Genomic DNA, 20,152 nt, shown 5'->3' on the forward strand with positions numbered 1-20,152 from the left:
ACCTTGAACTAATGACAAAGGAGAAATCTGGACCCTGTGGCTGGACAGGTTGGGAACCACTGTTTTAGATGCTATATACACAGTCATGATGCTCTATGAACAAATATCCTCATATGAATGCAGAAAAATAAACAAAAAAACTAATAAAAAGCTAAATTGTCGTCACATGAAAGCTGTTGGGCCAATGCCTTCTGCTTTTTTTGTGCTCTCCAGATGGACTGTTTACTTGCATGCAACCAAAGCTTGCTCAAAAGTGATCGGTCATTTCTATGCAGACTACAAACTCAAACCAAACAACTTCCAATACCAAAGTCTTTTCCCATCACCACAAGATTCTGCATTCTTGTACAGATTAGCTCTGCGATGAACATCGCTATTTTTTTTAGCACAGTGGTCAAGTGACTGAAGTGTGGGAAACAAGCAGTAGGGAAGACAAATAGAATGCTCTTATTTTCTTTCATCATGTATCTTTGCAGCCGTAACAGTCCTGGATGTTGGTGTTTACTTGAATGCACCATGAAAGACTTTTAAAAACCACCTCCGCTCTCAATTACTGTACCATGTGGGGATAGGATACACCAAAAAAGAACAAATACTGAATAAGTAAAGTGGTGTAAGTGTTCCCTAAAAGTCTAAAAACTTGTGGTATACTTTTGCAAATAGTCAGCAGTCGCATAAAACTACAATGGTTTAAATTCATGCCTCTGTAAAGTTCATCTCTGTGTTGTTGTGCAGTTCAGCATTTTAGAAGTGCATGTATTTGTGCGACACTGTAGGTCTCTGTATGTGCTTCCTGTGCAGGACTTGGGCCAAATGCTTCCATTAGAAGGGAGCTCCCTGCACTCAGTAGCCCCAAGATGAGGACGAGGACTGCCTCAGCCATTTGGCTGTGACATATAGGCTTTTGTGTGACAGGCAGCCCTTTTGAACCTTTTAGTGAAATTGACAAATACAATTAAGTAGCGGGATGATTAGTGTTGAGACATTGTGGTCGCAGAGCAAAATCGCTGCACTCTCAGCTGGTTTATGTCATAATTGTTGCAGTGTGAGCGACTGCTGCAGAATGTGGAAGTGTGCTTTGTGCATCGGGAGACACTGGCTGCTTGTTCACTGATCTGTAGATGAAAAGGACTGTAAAGTTTTAATGTGAGTTTACCCTGCAGCCATTTCTCATCAAGACCAAAAGATGTGAGTGGTGCAATCGGTTATTTAAACTACACAAGGCAGCAGTGCTTTATTAGGATGCAAGAAATACTGTTGATTGTACTGAGTTTGGAAAAACATGATCAATTATTGATAACGGAAAATAAATGTGTTGTTGTGAGTTATATTTCCTGTTCGTTAAGGCAGCAGAACAGACCATATAGTGCTTGTTTATGGACTCTATAATGGTTATAGTGAAAAAAGAGCATGCAGGGTTTTATATTCTCTTACAAATGCAAACAACGATCTAATGCATTATTCATGTGGCATTTAAAACACCAAGCATATGGCTTCTGTACGTTTCAGAAGTCAGACTTTTTAAAGCTTTAAAACCAACAACACTCAAAGGTAGAAGCTAAACTCTGAAGTCACTTTCTACTATTTGAACATAGTTAATGTTGTTTGACTTTGAAACACAAAGCTGGATGTGCGCTGCCTGCTAAGGATAATTGTTTTTCCGACGCTGACAGTTTTCTTCTCGAGACTGCAGCTTAAATTTGTGGTTACACTTCCTTTGCACCAAACAAAGACCTGTTGCCTGGGGAAGTGACATTTCTTTACAGATCACTGCTTTGTTTACACGCTATATAATAGAATGTAATTAAACGCCATTTTGCCTGCATGTTTCTGTGATCAGGTTGTACAAGCTGTGCCAGCCTCCACCCCCGGATGGTGACCCATAATGCATTGCATCCAAGAAGAAGCTGAAGTCTCGAGGAGCTCTGTGTCCTCCCTCCGCCCATGAAGGATCAACCTAATAAAAGACAGTTATTGGGTCCATTTTATGTGTCTGGAGTAGCTTCCTGAAGTGTAAATAGAATTTAAAAAACGTAAATAGTATTTTTAATACATTATATTTTTCATGATTGTACTTTATACATATTTTGATTTTTTTTTTTTTTTTTCGCACAGTGCATCTGACAAGACAATGACTCAGTAAGAAAAAAACCCAGAGGATTTATAGCAGGAGAATGCAGTTAAATTAGCCCAGTGAAATGGAATGAACCCCATCAGTTCACTGTTGGCACATTATGGTCTGAAAATGATGTTTGTTTTCATGAGGGACATTTGCATTTCATGTTATTAGTTTAATTTGCATATGAAATGAGCACGATAATATTGATTACAAAGGATATTTGGCACCGTACTGTGTTCAAATTACCCAACAGTTTGTCTGCTTCTCTTCAGCTCTGACCTCTACGCTTTATCGATTGTCTCAGTATTGGATAACCATATGAATGTGTGTTTTGTAATGCTCCTCAATGTGTTTGTATTCACTTGTAAATATACATATGTAGTGAGTGTGAATGTGCTAAAAGAGATGACTCCCATTGTGTTTGGATTTTTACAACTGTTACATGCATGCACGTGAAGATTTTTAATGGTTTTATCAGTATTAACATGAAATAGGTTTTTGGAAGTAGAGATATGAGATGTATTCTGTTATTTTATATTGACAGTACTCAGGATTAAAGTGTCTCCTCTGTTTTACTTATTATTGGGTGTATCATTGTAGATGGATGTCTAGCTCACTACTATGCAAACACACAAGTGGTAATAAACTGCATCAGTAAGCTCCAGTTGTGTGTCCTGTGTGTGTATGTCTGTGTGATCCATGCGGAAATGTTGGATTTTTGCTTTCCAAAACACTACAAAAATGACCTCATGTATACATTTATATCCGTAACCACTTCTCCACTCCACTCACCACTCAAGCACTTGGCACAGGGGCATAGATTATATTTGAGCATATTTGAGCCTTTTCTGCATTTTATGGTGTTTTAAATTTTGTCAAAATAAAAGTCTTCTGCTTCTTTTATTGTTTTATTTGGGGGACAAATGCACAGGTTCTAAATCAGGGGTGTCAAGCACACAGCCCAGGGACTAGAACCGGCTCGCCAAAGGGTCCAATCGGACCCACTAGATGACTTTGCACACCTCGTGTTGATACACTTGTGAAGGCTGGGAGGTTTCAGGAGCAATTCAAACAGTGAGTAGATATTTCATGTAAATGCTGCCTCAGAGGCTCTTCACCCTGACCAGAATACAGCTCTCTGAAAGAACAATAAGTACCTTCTGTGCTCAGATTTAAAGATATTGGACATTGTGCAAAATACTGTCAACCAGCAGCTTCAGTACAAAAGAATCTGTTCCAGACTTCCATCTTAAAACTCTATGGGTGGAACCCTGCTGCTGAGGCACTGACAAAACTTGAGATTTGTAAATGGTTTGTGAGGCAGAGGATGACTTAACCTGCCTCTACCATTTTAGTAGGAGTGAAAATTATGGTGAATTTGCACATATTCTTCTCAGGATATCGCAGGCTGTTCATTATTTGTTTGGTAAATCGATAAATGTATTCAGATTTGACTTCTTTACACTACAAAAAGGGAAAAGCTTGAAGTGGTTGTCATTTATAGGTGCAATGGTTTCACTGGTCTGGCCCACTTGAGATCCAATTAGACTGTATCTGCTAATCTAAAATGAGTTTGACACCCCTGTTCCGTCCCCCCAAATCCACACCTCTAACTAGGCATGGTGGGAAATGTCAGCTATCCCTGCAGTATTCTAGTACAAAGCCTCGTTTTGTTGTGCTCTGCCATTTGCTGTGTATGTTATTTTTTCTCTGGCTAGGCAGTAAAAAGAAAGTACAAATCTGGTGGATTAAAACAAATGCAGCAAGAGAAAAGTTTGTCTGCATCATCTGCTGCTCTTACATTGTACTTCTAATCTTTGTTGTCTTTCAGTTCACCACGAGGAGGATGAAGTTTTAAAAAGGAACCGTGATATGTACTGTTTTTTGTTCTACTGTATGGAGGAATATACAAATGCACTACACAAACCACAGCAGTGACACATACATAATTAGTCATTAATAACTTTTGTTTATAAAGAAATCAGTCAGATTGTTAGATTAATGTGCTGTTCAAAGGTCCAGTGTGCAGGATATAGAGGCATCTACTGGCAGAAATATTATACAGTATTATAATCACTGTGTTTTTGTTACCTTAGAGTGAACTGAGTACAGTATATCTAGGTATGGAGCAGGTCCTTGCCTGTGGAGTCGGCCATGTTGTTTCTACAATAGCCTGCAAAGGACAAACCAAACACTAGCTAGGGCCATTTGCATTTCAGCCTTGGCTGTTATGGTTCTCCTACATGCTTGGCACACAAGACAAGTTTCAGTTCTGCAACCTCACAGCTAGATGCCACTAAATCCTACATACAAGACCTTTAAATCCACGTTACTGCAACTGTCTCTGCACCCAGGCCCTGTGGTGACGTGGGCTAGACTGCTGTGTGTCTATTTTATATTTGAATTTAGACCTTGCAGTGTTGTAGACATCTGTGCCTATTTTATGATATGTTTAAGAACGTCCTACTTAGACAGTGCACCAGGCGTGTTGGCTCTCAGCACCACTGCAGTGACTGTAACAGCGGTGGTGCTGAACCGTTCATCAATCATGCATGTAAAGCGTGCTGTTCTTTATCCTAGGTGCTGAAATGTTTAAACATGATGGGCAACCTGTTTCCTTTTTTCATTCTTCAGACAAGCATGTCTGACAAAGTGACTTCGCTGTATATTTTCGTAGATATAGACCAACACAACGTTTGTTTGTGTTCACTGATAGGAAAGCATCTATCAACTATTTTACAGTTATGAATTTTAAAGCCCAGTTCAGACCATAGAACATAACAGAGAAAAGTTGCAGCAGTGTGAACTGGCTGTCTGAGCTTGACTCACGCCGGCTGATGGCGTCACCTGCAACTCAGCTGGTCAAATCACTGGCGGCTGGTTTAAGAACGTAAAGCACATCATCTGTTTCAACAGCCAACAGTCTGCCGGTCAAGTCAAAATAACCACAGATGGCGTGTTTGCTTGCTGCGTGCGGCGGGTGCTTCATCCCCACTGAACCCTCTGTTTCCATCCTCTTGGTGTGCCAGTGTCGGACGGTGGGTCGCTGCTGCTACTCGTTGTATGTGCTTATACCCCCCGACATACTTACACATTCTCATTGACTTATTAATTGGCACTGCTTACTTATATTATTCATTCACTCATTAATTATCCGTAACCGCTTATCTGGTTAGGGGTAAGGGCGGGGGCTGGAGCCTATCCCGGCTGACATTTTGGCAAGAGGCAGGGTACACCCTGGACAGGTCACCAGACTATCACAGGGCTGACACATAGAGACAGACAACCATTCACACTCACATTCACACCTACGGACAATTTAGAGTCACCAATTAACCTAACCTTATATTATTGTGGCATATTTATTATAAATACAGTCCGTCTGGTACTCATTTTATGTTTTTTTGCCATTTCATCTCTACTAAAATTGCAACTGTTGCCAGTATCTCGCTGTCACTATCCTCATTCATATTTTAAGAAGCTACAAATTATATTCAGTTACAAAATAAGTACAGAGTACAGAGTTGTTGTATAGAGATGATAGCACCATCTTATCTAGTTGCAGTAGTGTAAACCGCCAGGTTGCAGAGCGATGCGTTGCAATTAGTTGCACGATCATCTTGTCTCAAATCTTTGGTCTGAACTGGGCTTTAAATTACTTTTTCAGAGGTGCCCCTCGAGCATGCCCCGCCCCCATTGTTCTAAGAGTCTAGCTCCGCCCCTGCATTTTTTTTTAATTATTATTTTTTATTCTTATTTGTTTATTTTTTTAGTGACGGTTTTACTGCTTCATTCGCAGCAAAATTAATTACAGATTTTTAAGGGGAAAAAAAGACTTGTTGAGCTTTTAACTGTACTTCCGGTAATTAGTAAAATGATCCGCACCTATGTTCACAGCTTTCAGCGCTCGTGCGTGTGTCGTTGCGCATTTTATGAGCGTTCAGGTGGCTCATGGCTGAGCAGCAACACACTCCGGGTGCACACAGAGGGCTTGGCTGAGCCCGGCGGATAAATGGGAGTGGCGGTGGCACCGTTAACAGTGCTGGCAGCCAGTGAGCGGAAGATTTGTAATCTCTGTCACAGAGCTGCCGTGCCATTGGCTTCTACCGGGAAGCTGCCGCCAGAGAGTCAGTGAGGCGACAAACTGGGGATGGTCCCGGGCTGAGTCTCCACAATGAGCCGGGCTCAGAGCCGCCTGCTCCGCACTTGACGCGAACCGTCTCAACTTAAACGAGGCTTCGGCTTGGTGACATTTTATTATTTTTTTTTAGCACATTTTCAGTCGCCGAGACGCCTCCTGAAGGACGACTGACACCGGCTCACCTCATGATTTCATCCCGCTAAAAGCTCTTGGCAAAGGCACAACAGTTTCTTCATGGCGTCTCCACAACAGTCAAGAATTCAGTCGTATCTGGAGAAGAATAAAATCGGACCCTTGTTTGAGGTGAGTGCACGAATACAACCAAGAAGTTGTTGGCTGACATTTAAAGGAGCTTTGCACCAGACTGCGTTAATCATCTTTGCCTTACAGTTGTGCTAAATGATGAGCGCACATCTGCAATGTGAGCTGACACAGTGGAGTAACTGAGGATGTATTAAACTGGATAATTACTCCCATCACCTCATACACATGCGCTCTTAATATTAAAGCTGCTATTTAAATTGAAAACCATTCATTTGTGTTCACCCTGAAACATCCCACTGCGCTCCGGCTATGCCACACTGTAGTACACAAGCATACAGCAACATCAGCTGCTGTTTGCCCTCACATTTCCACGCTCATCCTTTAATTTGCATTTCAAAAGAGGATGCTGCACCCTGCTACCGCCTGTCTCGACATTGTTACAGTTAGTTGAAGTTAGGGCCACTCACAGGAGCCAGTTGTAATTCATAATGCACAGCAGGGCAGGCTACAGAGGACACAGTCAAACTAACTACCTGCCTCTCTGTCTGTTTGTCAGTCTGTGTGGATCTGTGTGTTCATCCCCGGGTTGTCTCAGTTTGGCATCTGAAGCAACCCAGGGGAGAGCATGACTTCATCCTTTGTTTGCTATTAGATTTCTTGCTGGAAAGCAGGACCGCACAGGTGTGAGACATAATCAGAGTCAAGATGGGAAAGGCAGACAAAACACCCCAGCTCAACTGGGATGCAGGAGATCTGTGAGTCTCGCTAAACAAGACTGACAACTGGGAGGACGACTGTATTACCATGAAATGCAAACTGGGGATCAAGTGGGATGACGTGCACAAGCAGTATTCACGTGATGTGTGCAGCAAAGTGCTGATGTTTCACTTCTGGGCTTGGGCTGGATACGTACAGTAGTAACACACCAACACTGGCTGCATGTTAAGCAGATGTAAGAGCAGTAGTGAGGCTTGTTTCAGCACCGTGGACAGAGGCTCATGCCCAACATGGATTTAACCGGCGATGGAGACAGGGACTGCTCAATGAGTGTGTGTGCTCTCTCTGTTTGTTTTTCCTCCCTCCATCTTCCCCTTCCACCTGTCTCCCCCTCTGTTCCTCCTCTCAGTTTGTGTTTCCTCTTTATTTTTGGCTCTTTGGACAATTGAACAGTGTCGACTTCATGTCACAGTTAAAAAAGATGAAAACAAAGTGCTGAACACATTTGCTCCAAAGATCAATGAGCTCATATGATGAAGCTTTTACCTGCTGTGTGCTGCACCCTCACGTGTCCTGAAGATACCAAGCGGTTTTGGTCAGTCAACAAGGACGTGGATAATTGCTGAGTTGTTTACAGTGTTTAGACAGTGAATGGTGTATTGTGAGGCTGCATTGTGCAGTGTGGATTTTTCAGGCGAATCTGACAGTTTTTTGAAAGGAAGTGAAAAGAGGTGTAGTAAGAGGCGAATATAGGAAAACTCTCCCGGGTCTGCCACTCTCCTCATGAGAAAAATGATGTAGCTGCTACCTTGGTGTTGTGCTCAGAAAAGCTCAGGCCATTTCATTGTTTCCTCAAAGAAAACCCATCCATGTGCATTCAGTTGTGAAGAAACAGGATCCAGGAAGAGAGGCAGGAATACTCCTTTTAATTTTCTTTTTTGATCAGATGTGGAGAATTGGTGCGGCAGAAGTAACAATACAGCTGCTCTGCTACGCTGCTTAAACCGAACAGGAGCTTGCGGAAAGATTGATTGCCATTCACGCATGAGTACAGCACTTGAAGAGAAAATGTGTCTGTTAAAGTGACACAAAACAACTTGAGAATACAAAAGAATACAATATATAAGTCTTTACAAAGTGTATTGCAAACGAAACGAAGCAACACTGTAAAAAATATGATGATCTAAATGTTTGATTTTGGGCTGAAACTGAACCAATACTGATAATTTCAGTAATGAAACAATAATAATTGGACTGCATGCATCACACTGAGAGTGTCCACAGTAAATGACATCATCTCTACAGTAAGAATAAATGGATCTGTGTGGTTTCCATGTGAGCAGGAAAAACTTAATCTTTCACAGTATTAGTATTAGTATTACTGATTTAAAATCCTGCCTTATTCATTTATTTATTGTACAAAAACTGTCACGATAGCTACTTATGGTGGATTATATATTGTCCCCAAAATAATTGCACTAAATGATATTATCATTTTAAGACAATTTTATGCTGCTAATATAATGATATTATAATAGCACGATGCTAGTACACACTGTCAAAGAGCAAGGAACTTTTAATATTTAAGAATATCTAAACATTTGAATTGGAATTAAAAAAATAAATGTATGTCTTAAATAAATAAGACATAAATACATGTGTGTGTCTGTGTGCAGTGTGACCAGAAATGACAGCATAGTTATTTTGTGTGTCGATTTGGCTCAGGTGCCCTGAAGAAAAAACCCTTAGGCGTTGTTTCCAGGTCTTAGAATGATAGGAAAAAACCTGCTGTGGTTGGGAAGATTTTTCAAACTGGTTTGATACTACGCCAAACACCGGAGAGGACCAGTATACTGAATTTTAGCAGGTGTCACCCTTGACTAAGCAGCAGCTCCTGAGTGGAACATTAAGACACCATGTCCTAACAGAAGATGAGCATCTGGCTATCGCGTAGCATGGCGTAACATCAGAGTTCTCTGTCCATATTGAATCTGTTGAAAACAAACCACAGAGCTATCAGCTATGTGTTTGAGATCTGGGTTCTCATTTGTAAAACAATATGTAGGATCCATACTAAAGGCCTGTCCCAATACCCACACTTCCCTTAGAAATACACACTTGCACATGGTTGTGCGCGTTCACGTTTAGGCTAGTGGTGTCCCAAAACAGAATTGAGGTAGTGGTTTCCAACACTTAAAACCCATCCTAGATTCCAAGGGAGCCCCGACCCACACTTACAACGAAGTAGAAGATGAAATTTCCAAGAACACCTTGCGAAGTCAGCAACTTGGCCAAGTTTTTGAAAACAATTTCTTACTGTACAATCAGAATGTTGGCTATACAAGCAACAGATGGTTGGACTAGCGTCAAACATCAAAATATTTAAACAAATCAACTTAACCGAACAAAATCGATCAGAACTAGAAGACCTCGTAGGTGCCTCCTGTTTTCAGCATTTCTTCTCCGTTGATTCATCAGACGGAGAAGGATAAACACAGCACACGCCACAACACAAGTGCTGGAGCCAGCATTTTCAAACCTGAATGACTACCGGTATCTTGCATCGCTACTACACGTGACGTATGCCTGCACGTCGGCCACGCCGATTTGCATGAAGTGGTGTCTCATTTCTTAGGGAAAGATCTCTACCCCAATATATCTCACTTCCCTCATCAAGGGTTATCTCGCAAACGAGGGCACTCAATACCAAGTGCAAGATTTAAGAGGCAGAGATAGGATTGGGCCTAAAAATCTACGTACAGACAAAAGCCAAAAATGGCATGCGTCAAAAAAAATTGACGATTTCTACAATCAGGCTTCCACCTTACCATCTGCGTTGCCAATTTCCCGTCTCCTAAATGTTCATGAGCAGGGGTCAAAGATTCTCTCAAGTCTGGTTTTATAGATCACAACTTTTGCGTAAGAAGTGGCGAGCGCCTCGTCCAGGCCTCGTTTTGTGCGTATACAATGTTTATAAATGAGACCCCCGGAAACTGGAGATGTAACCATTTAAAAGATGGGTGGGTAGCCTATTTGCGGTCTTCCTACATTTGTGACATCACTCTTCAAAAATGGAAAACACACATTTTATATTGTGATATTCACTATAAAATGACATGATGATGCAATATAGCCAACAGCAAGTAGCCTAGCTTGTTATTAGTAATGGTCATTTAGTTTAACAGAAAATTTCAGCTCCCCAGTGATCTCCCTCCTGCCAGCTTCCACCTTATTTTGTTTTTTGATGTGAAATAATAAGGTGTCATATAGATGACTCCTAATTTCAACTTAATAAATCAGCCCTTTCTCGTCCATTGTGGCGCTTTCAAAGCGAGTGACACACGGGGAAAGTTCAGCTCAAGATGACGCTTGCAGCTAGTTAAGACACGTCTTTTGTCAGCTTCATATCTGAAATGTTATCGTAGTGGTGCAGTTTTAGTTTTCTGGAGAGACTAACTCTGCCGTGTCTCGTCTCATCACCCCAAAAAACCCATGAGCTCCCAGGTAAACAAACACAGCGCGTGCTGCTTGTCCTCCCTCTCACCTCTCCTGAAATGTGATCCCCTTCATGTTGCTGACACCGTCCTGGGTCCAGCAGCAAATTGCACACGGCCTGTCAGACACTAGTGGCTCTGTTAGTCCTTTTATAAACATAATATAATGTTCATCAGGTTGTCATATTGCTTATTACTAGGATTAAGAGCTGTGATGTCATCAACACAGGTTTCTGATGTAGGCTACCTTTTTAATTTGCCAGGAGGTGTCATACAGTACTTACAAATGCCGATTTAGCCGTTTAAGGTCGTACACTTGACCAGATCAGCAAAACTGGAAATCGACCCAGCTTTAGGTGACATATTTTATGTAAACAAACACAGATATAAACATAAGGGCAATATCTTATGATATGTGGGCATGGCACTTAAATTTTTTGCTGACCTCCGTAAGTCAGTAACGTAATTTTCATGACAGGTTTGTACGTCAATACATTTAGTTTGTTGAGGAGCCTTTACAAACACAAGTATGTAATTTAGCATGTTACGGTGTTCCCTCCCTGACCTTTCTCATCTGTACCATGGGCTTCCTTACTTCCTGCTGTGTAAACACCACCGTGACGTAATCAGCGTCTTTGCCCCAAAGACTCCTTCTTCTCCATTTCTCCCAAACACTCATCACCCTCGTCGCCTCTTCCTCACACCCAGCACACAGCTGCAGCATTAAACAGTCTGCGTAGCAGCGAGCAGGGGTTCATTTACTCACTCTGATGAGACACAGCTTATGATTTGCCATCAAATTGATTTTTTTCCCCCCCTCGCTAATGAAATGGTTGCTTTGCGGAGATAGCAAGCTGAGTCAACATTGACGGAATATTCTCCAAAAAAGCGAAGCAGTCTTTCATAATAATTGAAGTAATTGCACTCCAGATTATTGTCAGCCACTTGCCCGAACACCTACTCTTTTCCAATCACTTAACAGTTGCAGTGCAGCGGGACCTTTCTCATTTTTGTGTTGCTTGAAGAATTGTAGTCAGTATGGGCATTAAAGCAAGGCCACATGTGCTGGATCCATTGTCACAGTCTATATGATACACACAGTAAAAATACATTGGATTTGTCATGGAAACAGTGTCACTTCAAATGTATGACAGAATCTATAACATCCTTTAATCTTTGTTTTATCAGAGAGGATCTGTAGGATCTATCTGCAGCCTCCTGACATTTAAACTCGTGTACTGTAACAGGTCCAGCAGGTAGAGACAGAGCAGTCTTTGTCTTTATGAGCCGACAGTGGAAAGCCAGCTCTCATGTACCTCCCTGCTGTGATATGCCAATCATATCTGAGGCGATGTAATTGTTCTATTGGAACAGGGAACTGATGGATCATGTAAGTGTAGCCTAGACCAAAAAATGTCACCAGGTTGAACTGTAATTGGTGTAACAGTCAAATGTTGAATAATAACACTGCTTTGTGGAAGAATCGGTGTCATTGTTCATGGCCAAGTCTGACTGCAGTAGCTTGAATATAGGTCTGATAATATCTATTATTAAGTGAGTATTGGTCTCAGCTCAGGGGTTGTTATGATTACTTGCTGATATTAATGAAGTACAGAGATGAGTGATGAACTGGATCTGATTTAGTAAATGCAGAATGAGAGGCATGCTCATAAAACATTAATACATCAATAATCCGTTTAATGACTATCATTTCATGCTTTTTTAAAATGTCGTGTATATTTCTCTCTTTTATAGTTGAGAAGTGTTGTGTAGTTAACAGCCTCACATTTCCTTTCACATAGAAGAATGATCCTTATTAGTTCTGCACGGTGAGATGAACAGATTTTAAACTGATAAAGGCAAAAAAGAGCACTTGTGTTGAATCTAGAGGTATGGAATTTTGAGGCACTTTGCAGTTCAATTCCAAATCAGAGGTTGATTATGAAACGATTATAAATACATCTGGATGCATCAGAGTGTTTGATTTCTACATATGATTTTGCTTCTCTCAGTGTGTGACTACTTGACTGAGAACAGTGCAGAATACTGCTCTTTTTTTCATGATTTTGAAACCCTAAATACTTGGTGATTTTTTTTAATCATTTAAATTTGGCTGGGTGGTTAATAACACATTTTTCTGTGGTATGATTCATCACATTTTTTAATACTTAAATGTTTATTAAGTTTAAGATTATATACAACCATAAGTGTCATTTATAACAACTTACAACATTCTTTCCACAATCAGAAAGGTAGAGGACAGAATCTCAGCAAAAATAGGCAGGACGAGACACCTCCACCTGGAGTAGTATCCAGCTGGGCTTTATCTAGAGCTCGTGATGTTTCAGGCACGCTATGAGATCGTTGCTTGTTCTTCTGATATTTTGGCCGCGCTTTGGAAAGCAGAGCTAAATGGTAAACAAACATGGCACCACGCTGGTAAGGTAAGACAACACGTTTACATGTCGTTTTCTATATGTTCTCTGACATTTATCCTAACGATATGAGGCGGTCTTTGTGGAAAAAAAGCTTGTTTAGTGGACTAACTTTGCACTTGAAGTATGCCCGTTCACTTACGTTTTAGCAGGTCTGACGCTACTATGTGCCCCGGCTGTATCTAGGCTAACGGCTAACATGCTACTACTATTTTTATGTCACTAGTCACTTGAAACAAATTTAGGACGATAGAAGACAGGTTGAAATAAACCGAAATTTCCCTTTAAGGCATGGACACAGGACCTCTTCACCAACATGGTTGTTATGACTCAGTTGTTGTATTTTTTATTTTAGGTGTAATGAAGTAGTGGAATTACACATTTATTTTTGCTGTACCCAGACTTTAAAACATAGTGTATTTGTAATGTGCCATTACCAAAATAAATAGATGAATTTACTCTTTTCTTAATACCGTACACTTGCTCCAGAGCCAGGGGGTGCTGGTTGCATTGTGTACATCTGTGGTCACACTTAGTGATCATCACCAAAACTCAAGAAGTAGCCCATCTTAGAAATGAACATGATGCACACATTTACGTCCATTACCTTTCACCATCCAGTTGGTTCCATTTTAGCCTTTAATTGATACGACAGTCAAGCGTGAAGGGGGGAGAGAGAGGGGGAGTGACATGCAGCAAAGGGCTGAAACCTGTTGAAACCTGGGCCGCTGCGGCAACAGCCTTGTACATGGGCCGCCTGCTCTATCCACTAAGCCACCGACGCCCCGTTTTCTGTTTTTTTTGTTAATTTATTTTTTTATGTTTCACCATCTAATCGGCTCAGGCGCAAGGAATATGCAGCCTGCTCTTACAGAATTGTTACAGGTGATCATAATATTGAGAATTCTGTTTTAATTTCTCTTACTGAGCACATCAACTCAGTGGACAAGAACATCAAGTTCACTAGAGAAGATGTTAATGATAACCACCTACCTTTCTTAGACTGTGATGTACACTTGGATGAGAACAGGAGCCTCCACATTCGGGTATATAGGAAACCCACACACACAGACCAATATCTTCTTTTCGACTCACACCACCCTCTGGAGCACAAACTGGGAGTTATCAGAACCTTACAGCACAGGGCTGATAATGTACCAACCACCACTCAGGCAAAGGTACGGGAGCACAAACATTTGAGGAGAGCGTTGAAAACTTGTGGCTATCCTAGTTGGACGTTTAACAGAACAAAACGATCCAGCAAGAACAATAACTCAGAGAGGGCTGAGGAAGGAAACAAGCGCAGGAAGATTGTCATACCCTACGTGTCCGGGGTGTCTGAGAAACTCAGGAGAATTTTCAACCAACACCAAATTCCTGTGTGTTTCAAACCAAGTAACACACTCAGGCAAAAACTGGTACACCCCAAAGACAGGGTACCACACACTCAAAAAAAGCAACTTGGTATATGCTGTCCAATGCAGTGAAGAATGCAAGGACTCATACATTGGTGAAACTAAACAACCATTAAACAAACGCATGGCTCAACACAGAAGGGCAAACTCCTCAGGTCCAGTTTCTGCTGTTTATTTACATCTAAATGAGAAGGCTCACTCCTTTGAGGACAGCAATGTGAAAATCTTGGACAGAGAGGACAGATGGTTCGAAAGAGGGGTGAAAGAATCCATCTACGTTAAAATAGAGAAACCGTCTCTAAACAGGGGAGGTGGCCTGAGACACCACCTATCCTCCATTTACAATGCGGCCCTTGCTGCTGTACCTAAGAGATTGAACAACAAAGACTGCCCGAAACTAACCTCAAGTGGCTCAAAGAAACACAATGACAGTCGTTCACTGGTAACCACACATCATGCCTAACGACTGTTGCTCACCAGTGGCCCCACCCACTCCTAATGACCGTCGTTCACTAGTGTGACTCACCTGACCCAAACAATGGTCCAGTGAAACTCCACTAACGAAGTATTGTCTTATGAGGGTGGTGGGTGTACACCTCCACAGAGGTTAAAAACCTGAGTCTTACTCCACTGTTTGTCAGACTAGTGAGGACTAGTCAGACTGATGCGTTGAGAACTGATGAAGCCGCTTGGATAAGAGGCGAAACGTCTTCTAGACAAAATCAAAGTCCAGTTGCCTACGATTTAATTGTTGCCAGAATGGAATTGACCTGGATAAATGAGAATATCCACAGACTTAAATCAGTAAGGCAGCTCTCCTCCTTCTGTTGATGTTGCTACCTATAGTAGAGTTAAATGACTTTGCCTCTCCCTATAGATTTCTCTCCCATCCACATGGAAGAGATCTGCTCCGACCTGCTCAGCTGAGTAGTGTTTCTAATCTGCTGTGCTCGGGGTCTCAGTCGTGTAGCTCTGCGGTACTGTAAAGAGGTCAGTCAGTCAGGCGTAACTTGGACACACACAATCTGACCTATTGATCTGCTCCCTTAAGAGGTAATTTATCGGACTGGGTGTGATTGGTTTTGAGCTATTTCCACCTCCTGTAGTAGCGTAATGCTCTGTCTTCCTGTCTCAGTGAATTGATGTTATTTCCGTATGCATGTAATGAGTTTTTTGTATCTTTTCCATCATTTGATCTGCTGTAATGGTAGGTTATATGGTTCATATGAGAATTTCACTGACCCGCCTCGCTGTAATGCCTGTACAGCTCGAGAAAAGGAAGAAAACTGTGAAGCAGGCATCTGGTTTTGATATATTTGTTATTCTTGACCTTTGAGGTGCATTAACAGCAACACACAAAGAGAGAGGTTCAGTTATACAACGGCAGAAAGCCTTCACAGGTCTTATTACATCTACAAACACACCTGGAAACATTTCTGTTTGACGGGGTTACTTTGTCATTGACATACCTCCCACACATCAAGTAATACTAACCCAGCAATCTCATCTCAGCTGTGGGTCACTTTGTTATATCATTTATTTTTTATTATACCACCTTATTCCACTATTCGAGGCAGACTGTCTGCTAAATTAGGTCAGAAAAATAGTGGCAATTTGCATTATTACTTTTGCGACAGAGCTCAGTGGTGTGATAATTACCTTACCCCTTGATTGTGACTAAGAAAAGCCAAGTCCATTGATCAAAATATCATTCATAGTGTTGCTTTTTTGCTGAGTTTATCATCTATTTGTATGCTGGTGGGTTATTGTAACATTTATTTACATTTATAGCATGCTCGCCTCTAATTAAAATAAAAAAAAACCCGATCAGAAAGCTGTGAAGGCATGCTAAAAGTCAATACAATCAGTTTAGAGAAAATTGATGTGAAATTTCCCATGGTGCTCTGTTACGTCACCATGTGGAAATTGAGAGGAGGCCTTTCACTTTTGTCGTCTCTGGGGGACGGTAGATTTCATATTTAGAAACCAACACCATCAAAATTCAGAGGAGCCAGTTTGTGATTAGTTTAACTCTAAACAAAACAGAGCCACAGTCTTTGTCAAAGCAATTACAGCACGTTTTTTTCTTTTCATCCTCTAGATATCACCTATTTGTTTGGTCCTCAAGGTTGATGAATTGATATGGCAGACGTCTGGTCGTGCACGGGTTAACACCGCTCCCCTTCAGGCACAGTTAGAGTAATTACTGCAAGACAGGCAGCCTAAGGCCAGGTTGGTCCCGAGGGAGTACAGGAAGGGGCAAACAGGGAAGGCAAAGGATATCTTGGAGATCAGGCAGCGAGACGATGAGTGAAGCCCAATATGAGGAAGATTTAGAGCATGCAGCGTGCGGCGGTGGGGGCAGGGAGTGTGTACGGGAAACAGAAAGAGAAAGGGAGAGAGAGTACGGTGGCTGTGGTGCATGCTAATAAAGTTATCATGTCCACTTAAAGCCCGAGGATGCTGAGGGCTGACTGCTGCGTGTAATTGATAGTCATGCTGGTGGTGTGGCAGAGCTGATCATCTGATACAAAGAACCTTGACAGTTAGTTTGTTCATCTGGTGACTAATGAGTGTATGTGTGTGTGTCTGTTTGTCCAGAGAGGGATTAATGTGTGTCTGTGCACATAAGTACGACTAAAGGTCCCCTCTTAACTCAGTTTCAGTGTAAGTGATGGGGGACAAAATCCACATTCCTTATTCTGTGCTTTCTGAACTTCAGTTGTAGCTAATGTAAGGTCTGGGCGGTCTGGGTTAGACAAATCAAGCAGTTATCCTCCAAAGTCACAGTCTTTTTGGCATGAAATTTCTCTTTGTGTTTCCCTGGACAGTGTTTCCATACATTTTTACACAGAATGAGAACTGTGGATTTTTCCCCCATGTCTATTGAAAGGGCTTTAGGGGGACATCTCTACACAGCCAGAGCCTTTTGCAATGTTGTTAAAGATGTACACCTATCCTCAAAAGTACAGCTCGACCCCCAAATCAAAAATACATATTTTCCCTCTTACCTGTAGTGTTATTTATTAATGTGGATTGTTTTGGTGTGAGGTACTGCAGAGTGTTGGACATATCTGCCGTAGAGATGTCTGCCTTCTCTTCAATATAGTAGAAGTAGATGGCACTCAGCTTGTGGTGCTCAAAGCACCAAAAAATACATTTGAAAACTCAGCAGTGATGTCTCTTCCAGAAATCACGACCTGGTTACTCAAGATAATCCACAGACCTTGTTGTGAGCAGATTCATGTAGAACCCATTTTCCGTCTACCGAACTACAACTGCCAATCATATCACCACGCACTAAGGTTAGTTATTCTTCATTGTCATTACCATTAGATTTGAAGCACTCAATAATTCACTGTCCAAACTAGGGATGTTCCTGGCGACTAATTTCCCTGTTGACTAAGGGAAAATTTTAATTCAGACTAGTCGACGACTCAAAAAAGAGGAAAACACTCAGAAAACAGTCAAAGTTTAACACAATTTATTGCTAAGTATTTGAAACATTGTCCCAAAAAATATTGTGTGCATCAAGAGCCCTTTGAAGCCTTTTATCACAATCTTCAACAACCAGGTCGGGTTTTGAATGCCGCTGAAGTACGAGACTTTGTGCCGAATGTGAACATGAACATTCAGGCTCAACATATTGCATAAACTTCCTGAAGCTTTTACATTCAACAAAGTTAAGTGGAAGCGTATCTTGAGAGGTCATTGTCGTGATGAGCTGCGTTATCTTCTCAGACGGGGCAGGATCACAACATCTCCGGGTGAACAATGTCAATAGAGTGCCGAAGTCACGCCCCTTCCGGTAGAGCTCATGGGACCTTAGATCAGAAAAAATATGAATGGCAGTGAATGAGGAGAGAAATATTATCTTTTGTTCCCGTTTGAGTTGTGACGTGAAATCCAAATATGTTGTTAATGAATTTAAAACATAAATTTTAAGGTCAAGAAAGTCATACTTTGTGGTAAAACTGTTGAGATATAAGCTTTTTAATTAGAAAGACTCAAGAGTACACAGGAGGAGGTCACATATGTGACGTCATAGCTTTCGCTCGCTTCCTGCAGCTTGGCCTCCCCGCTGAAATTCCACTGTTTTATGATTAATCGATTTATGATTGCAGACTTCCTTGACCTTAAAATTTATGTTTTAAATTCATTAACGACATATTTGGATTTCATGTCACAACTCAAACGGGACCAAAAGATAATATTTCTCTCCTCATTCACTGCCATTCAGATTTTTTCCAATCTAAGGTCCCATGAGCTTCACCGGAAGGGGCGTGACTTCGGCACTCTATTTGATCTGAGTGTGGCTAGCACCACTAGCAGCAGCAGCCTACATGCTTCCCTGTTTTCATTTTCTGGATCAAAGTACTACCAAACTGCGCTGGTTTTGCGAGAGGACATCTCTCCAAGTTCCCACTGTGCTGTTTTAAAACTCGGTATCTTGGTAAAATCTGTATCCATCACTAGTGGCAGGCCTTGTACGTGAATAAAACACTAATTGGTTCAACCAATTAATACTTCTGGTGCCGACTAGTGAGGGGGCAAACGTTTAATTGTTTAATCGCATGTATCCCTAGTCCAAACCAGCTGAGCTTTAACTGACTTTATACTGATATTTTTCAGTCATTCATGCATTTTCGGTAGTCTCGCTCACCAGACCATTGTCAAGAAAAGAAAGGTCTGGCTGGGCCAACTCTCACTTTAAGATTGGAGAAAAAATGCCCTGGCTGCTTGTATTTCTTTCAGCCAATCACAGTTGTTCTGGGCGGTGCCACAGCAACAGTGCGCTTGCAAAAATATTGCTGGGGGGAAACAGGTTTTGGTGTAACACGCCAAAAAGAAAATATCGCCTACAGGACGCGAACCATGGCAGAAAAACGGCTACATCCCTGCAAGATCAAACACCGCAAAAGTTAGTAAAGGACGTGTTGAAAACGGTTGAAAACTGCTACACAACTGGAGGTGGTAGGGCAGGACTTCAGCAGGTGGCTCATTCCGCCCAATGAGAGGATGATCTATGCAGCAAACGACCGCCCACTCAGACTACATTTTCGGTAATCGCTTATCCTGTTACGGGACGTGGGTGTGCTGGAGCCTATCCCAGCTGACATTGGGTGAGAGGCAGGGTACACCCTGGACAGGTCACCAGACTATCACAGGACTGACACACAGAGACAGACAACCATTCACGCTCACATTCACACCTACGGACAATAGACTCACCAATTCACCTGCATGTCTTTGAAATGTGGGAGGAAGCCGGAGTACCCAGAGAAAATATGCTGATACTGGGAGAACATGCAAACTCTGCACAATATACACAATGTAAGAAAATAGTCCAGTAAGAAACCCTTAAATGGAAGTGTGTGACGATATTTATTGAGGTAAAGAGAAGATACAGAAGAGAAAATGAAATATAGGCCCCATCAACGTGATGCATCTTCATCAGGCCCAGGCACATATAAGATAGATAATAGAAAAGGATCAGCCGAGACGCAGTTGGTGGTGGAGTACAGCCCGCAGGAAAATGATGGAAACTGTCGATTCCATCTCCAGGA

At 41.7% G+C, this 20,152-nt stretch overlaps 2 protein-coding genes across 3 annotated transcripts in view; both read left to right on the top strand.

The window, feature by feature from the left end:
• prex2 (phosphatidylinositol-3,4,5-trisphosphate-dependent Rac exchange factor 2) overlaps positions 1–2,783 on the top strand; it is a 130,443-nt gene extending 127,660 nt beyond the window's left edge. Inside the window, exon 41 of the mRNA XM_033638992.2 lies at positions 1,841–2,783. Coding sequence (XP_033494883.1) covers positions 1,841–1,886 — 46 coding nt within the window. The 3' untranslated portion in view covers positions 1,887–2,783. The remainder of the gene's footprint in view (positions 1–1,840) is intronic.
• A 3,225-nt stretch (positions 2,784–6,008) lies between these two features.
• Positions 6,009–20,152, top strand: part of c20h8orf34 (chromosome 20 C8orf34 homolog) — an 86,166-nt gene continuing 72,022 nt past the window's right edge. Inside the window, exon 1 of one of the 2 annotated variants that reach the window (XM_078162721.1) lies at positions 6,009–6,563. In XM_078162721.1, the coding sequence (XP_078018847.1) occupies positions 6,495–6,563 (69 nt within the window). In that variant the 5' untranslated portion in view covers positions 6,009–6,494. The remainder of the gene's footprint in view (positions 6,564–20,152) is intronic. The other variant, XM_033638138.2, reaches the window with a different exon arrangement.

Source organism: Epinephelus lanceolatus, chromosome 20 (genome assembly GCF_041903045.1).
Source record: "Epinephelus lanceolatus isolate andai-2023 chromosome 20, ASM4190304v1, whole genome shotgun sequence".
NCBI lineage: Eukaryota > Metazoa > Chordata > Actinopteri > Perciformes > Serranidae > Epinephelus > Epinephelus lanceolatus.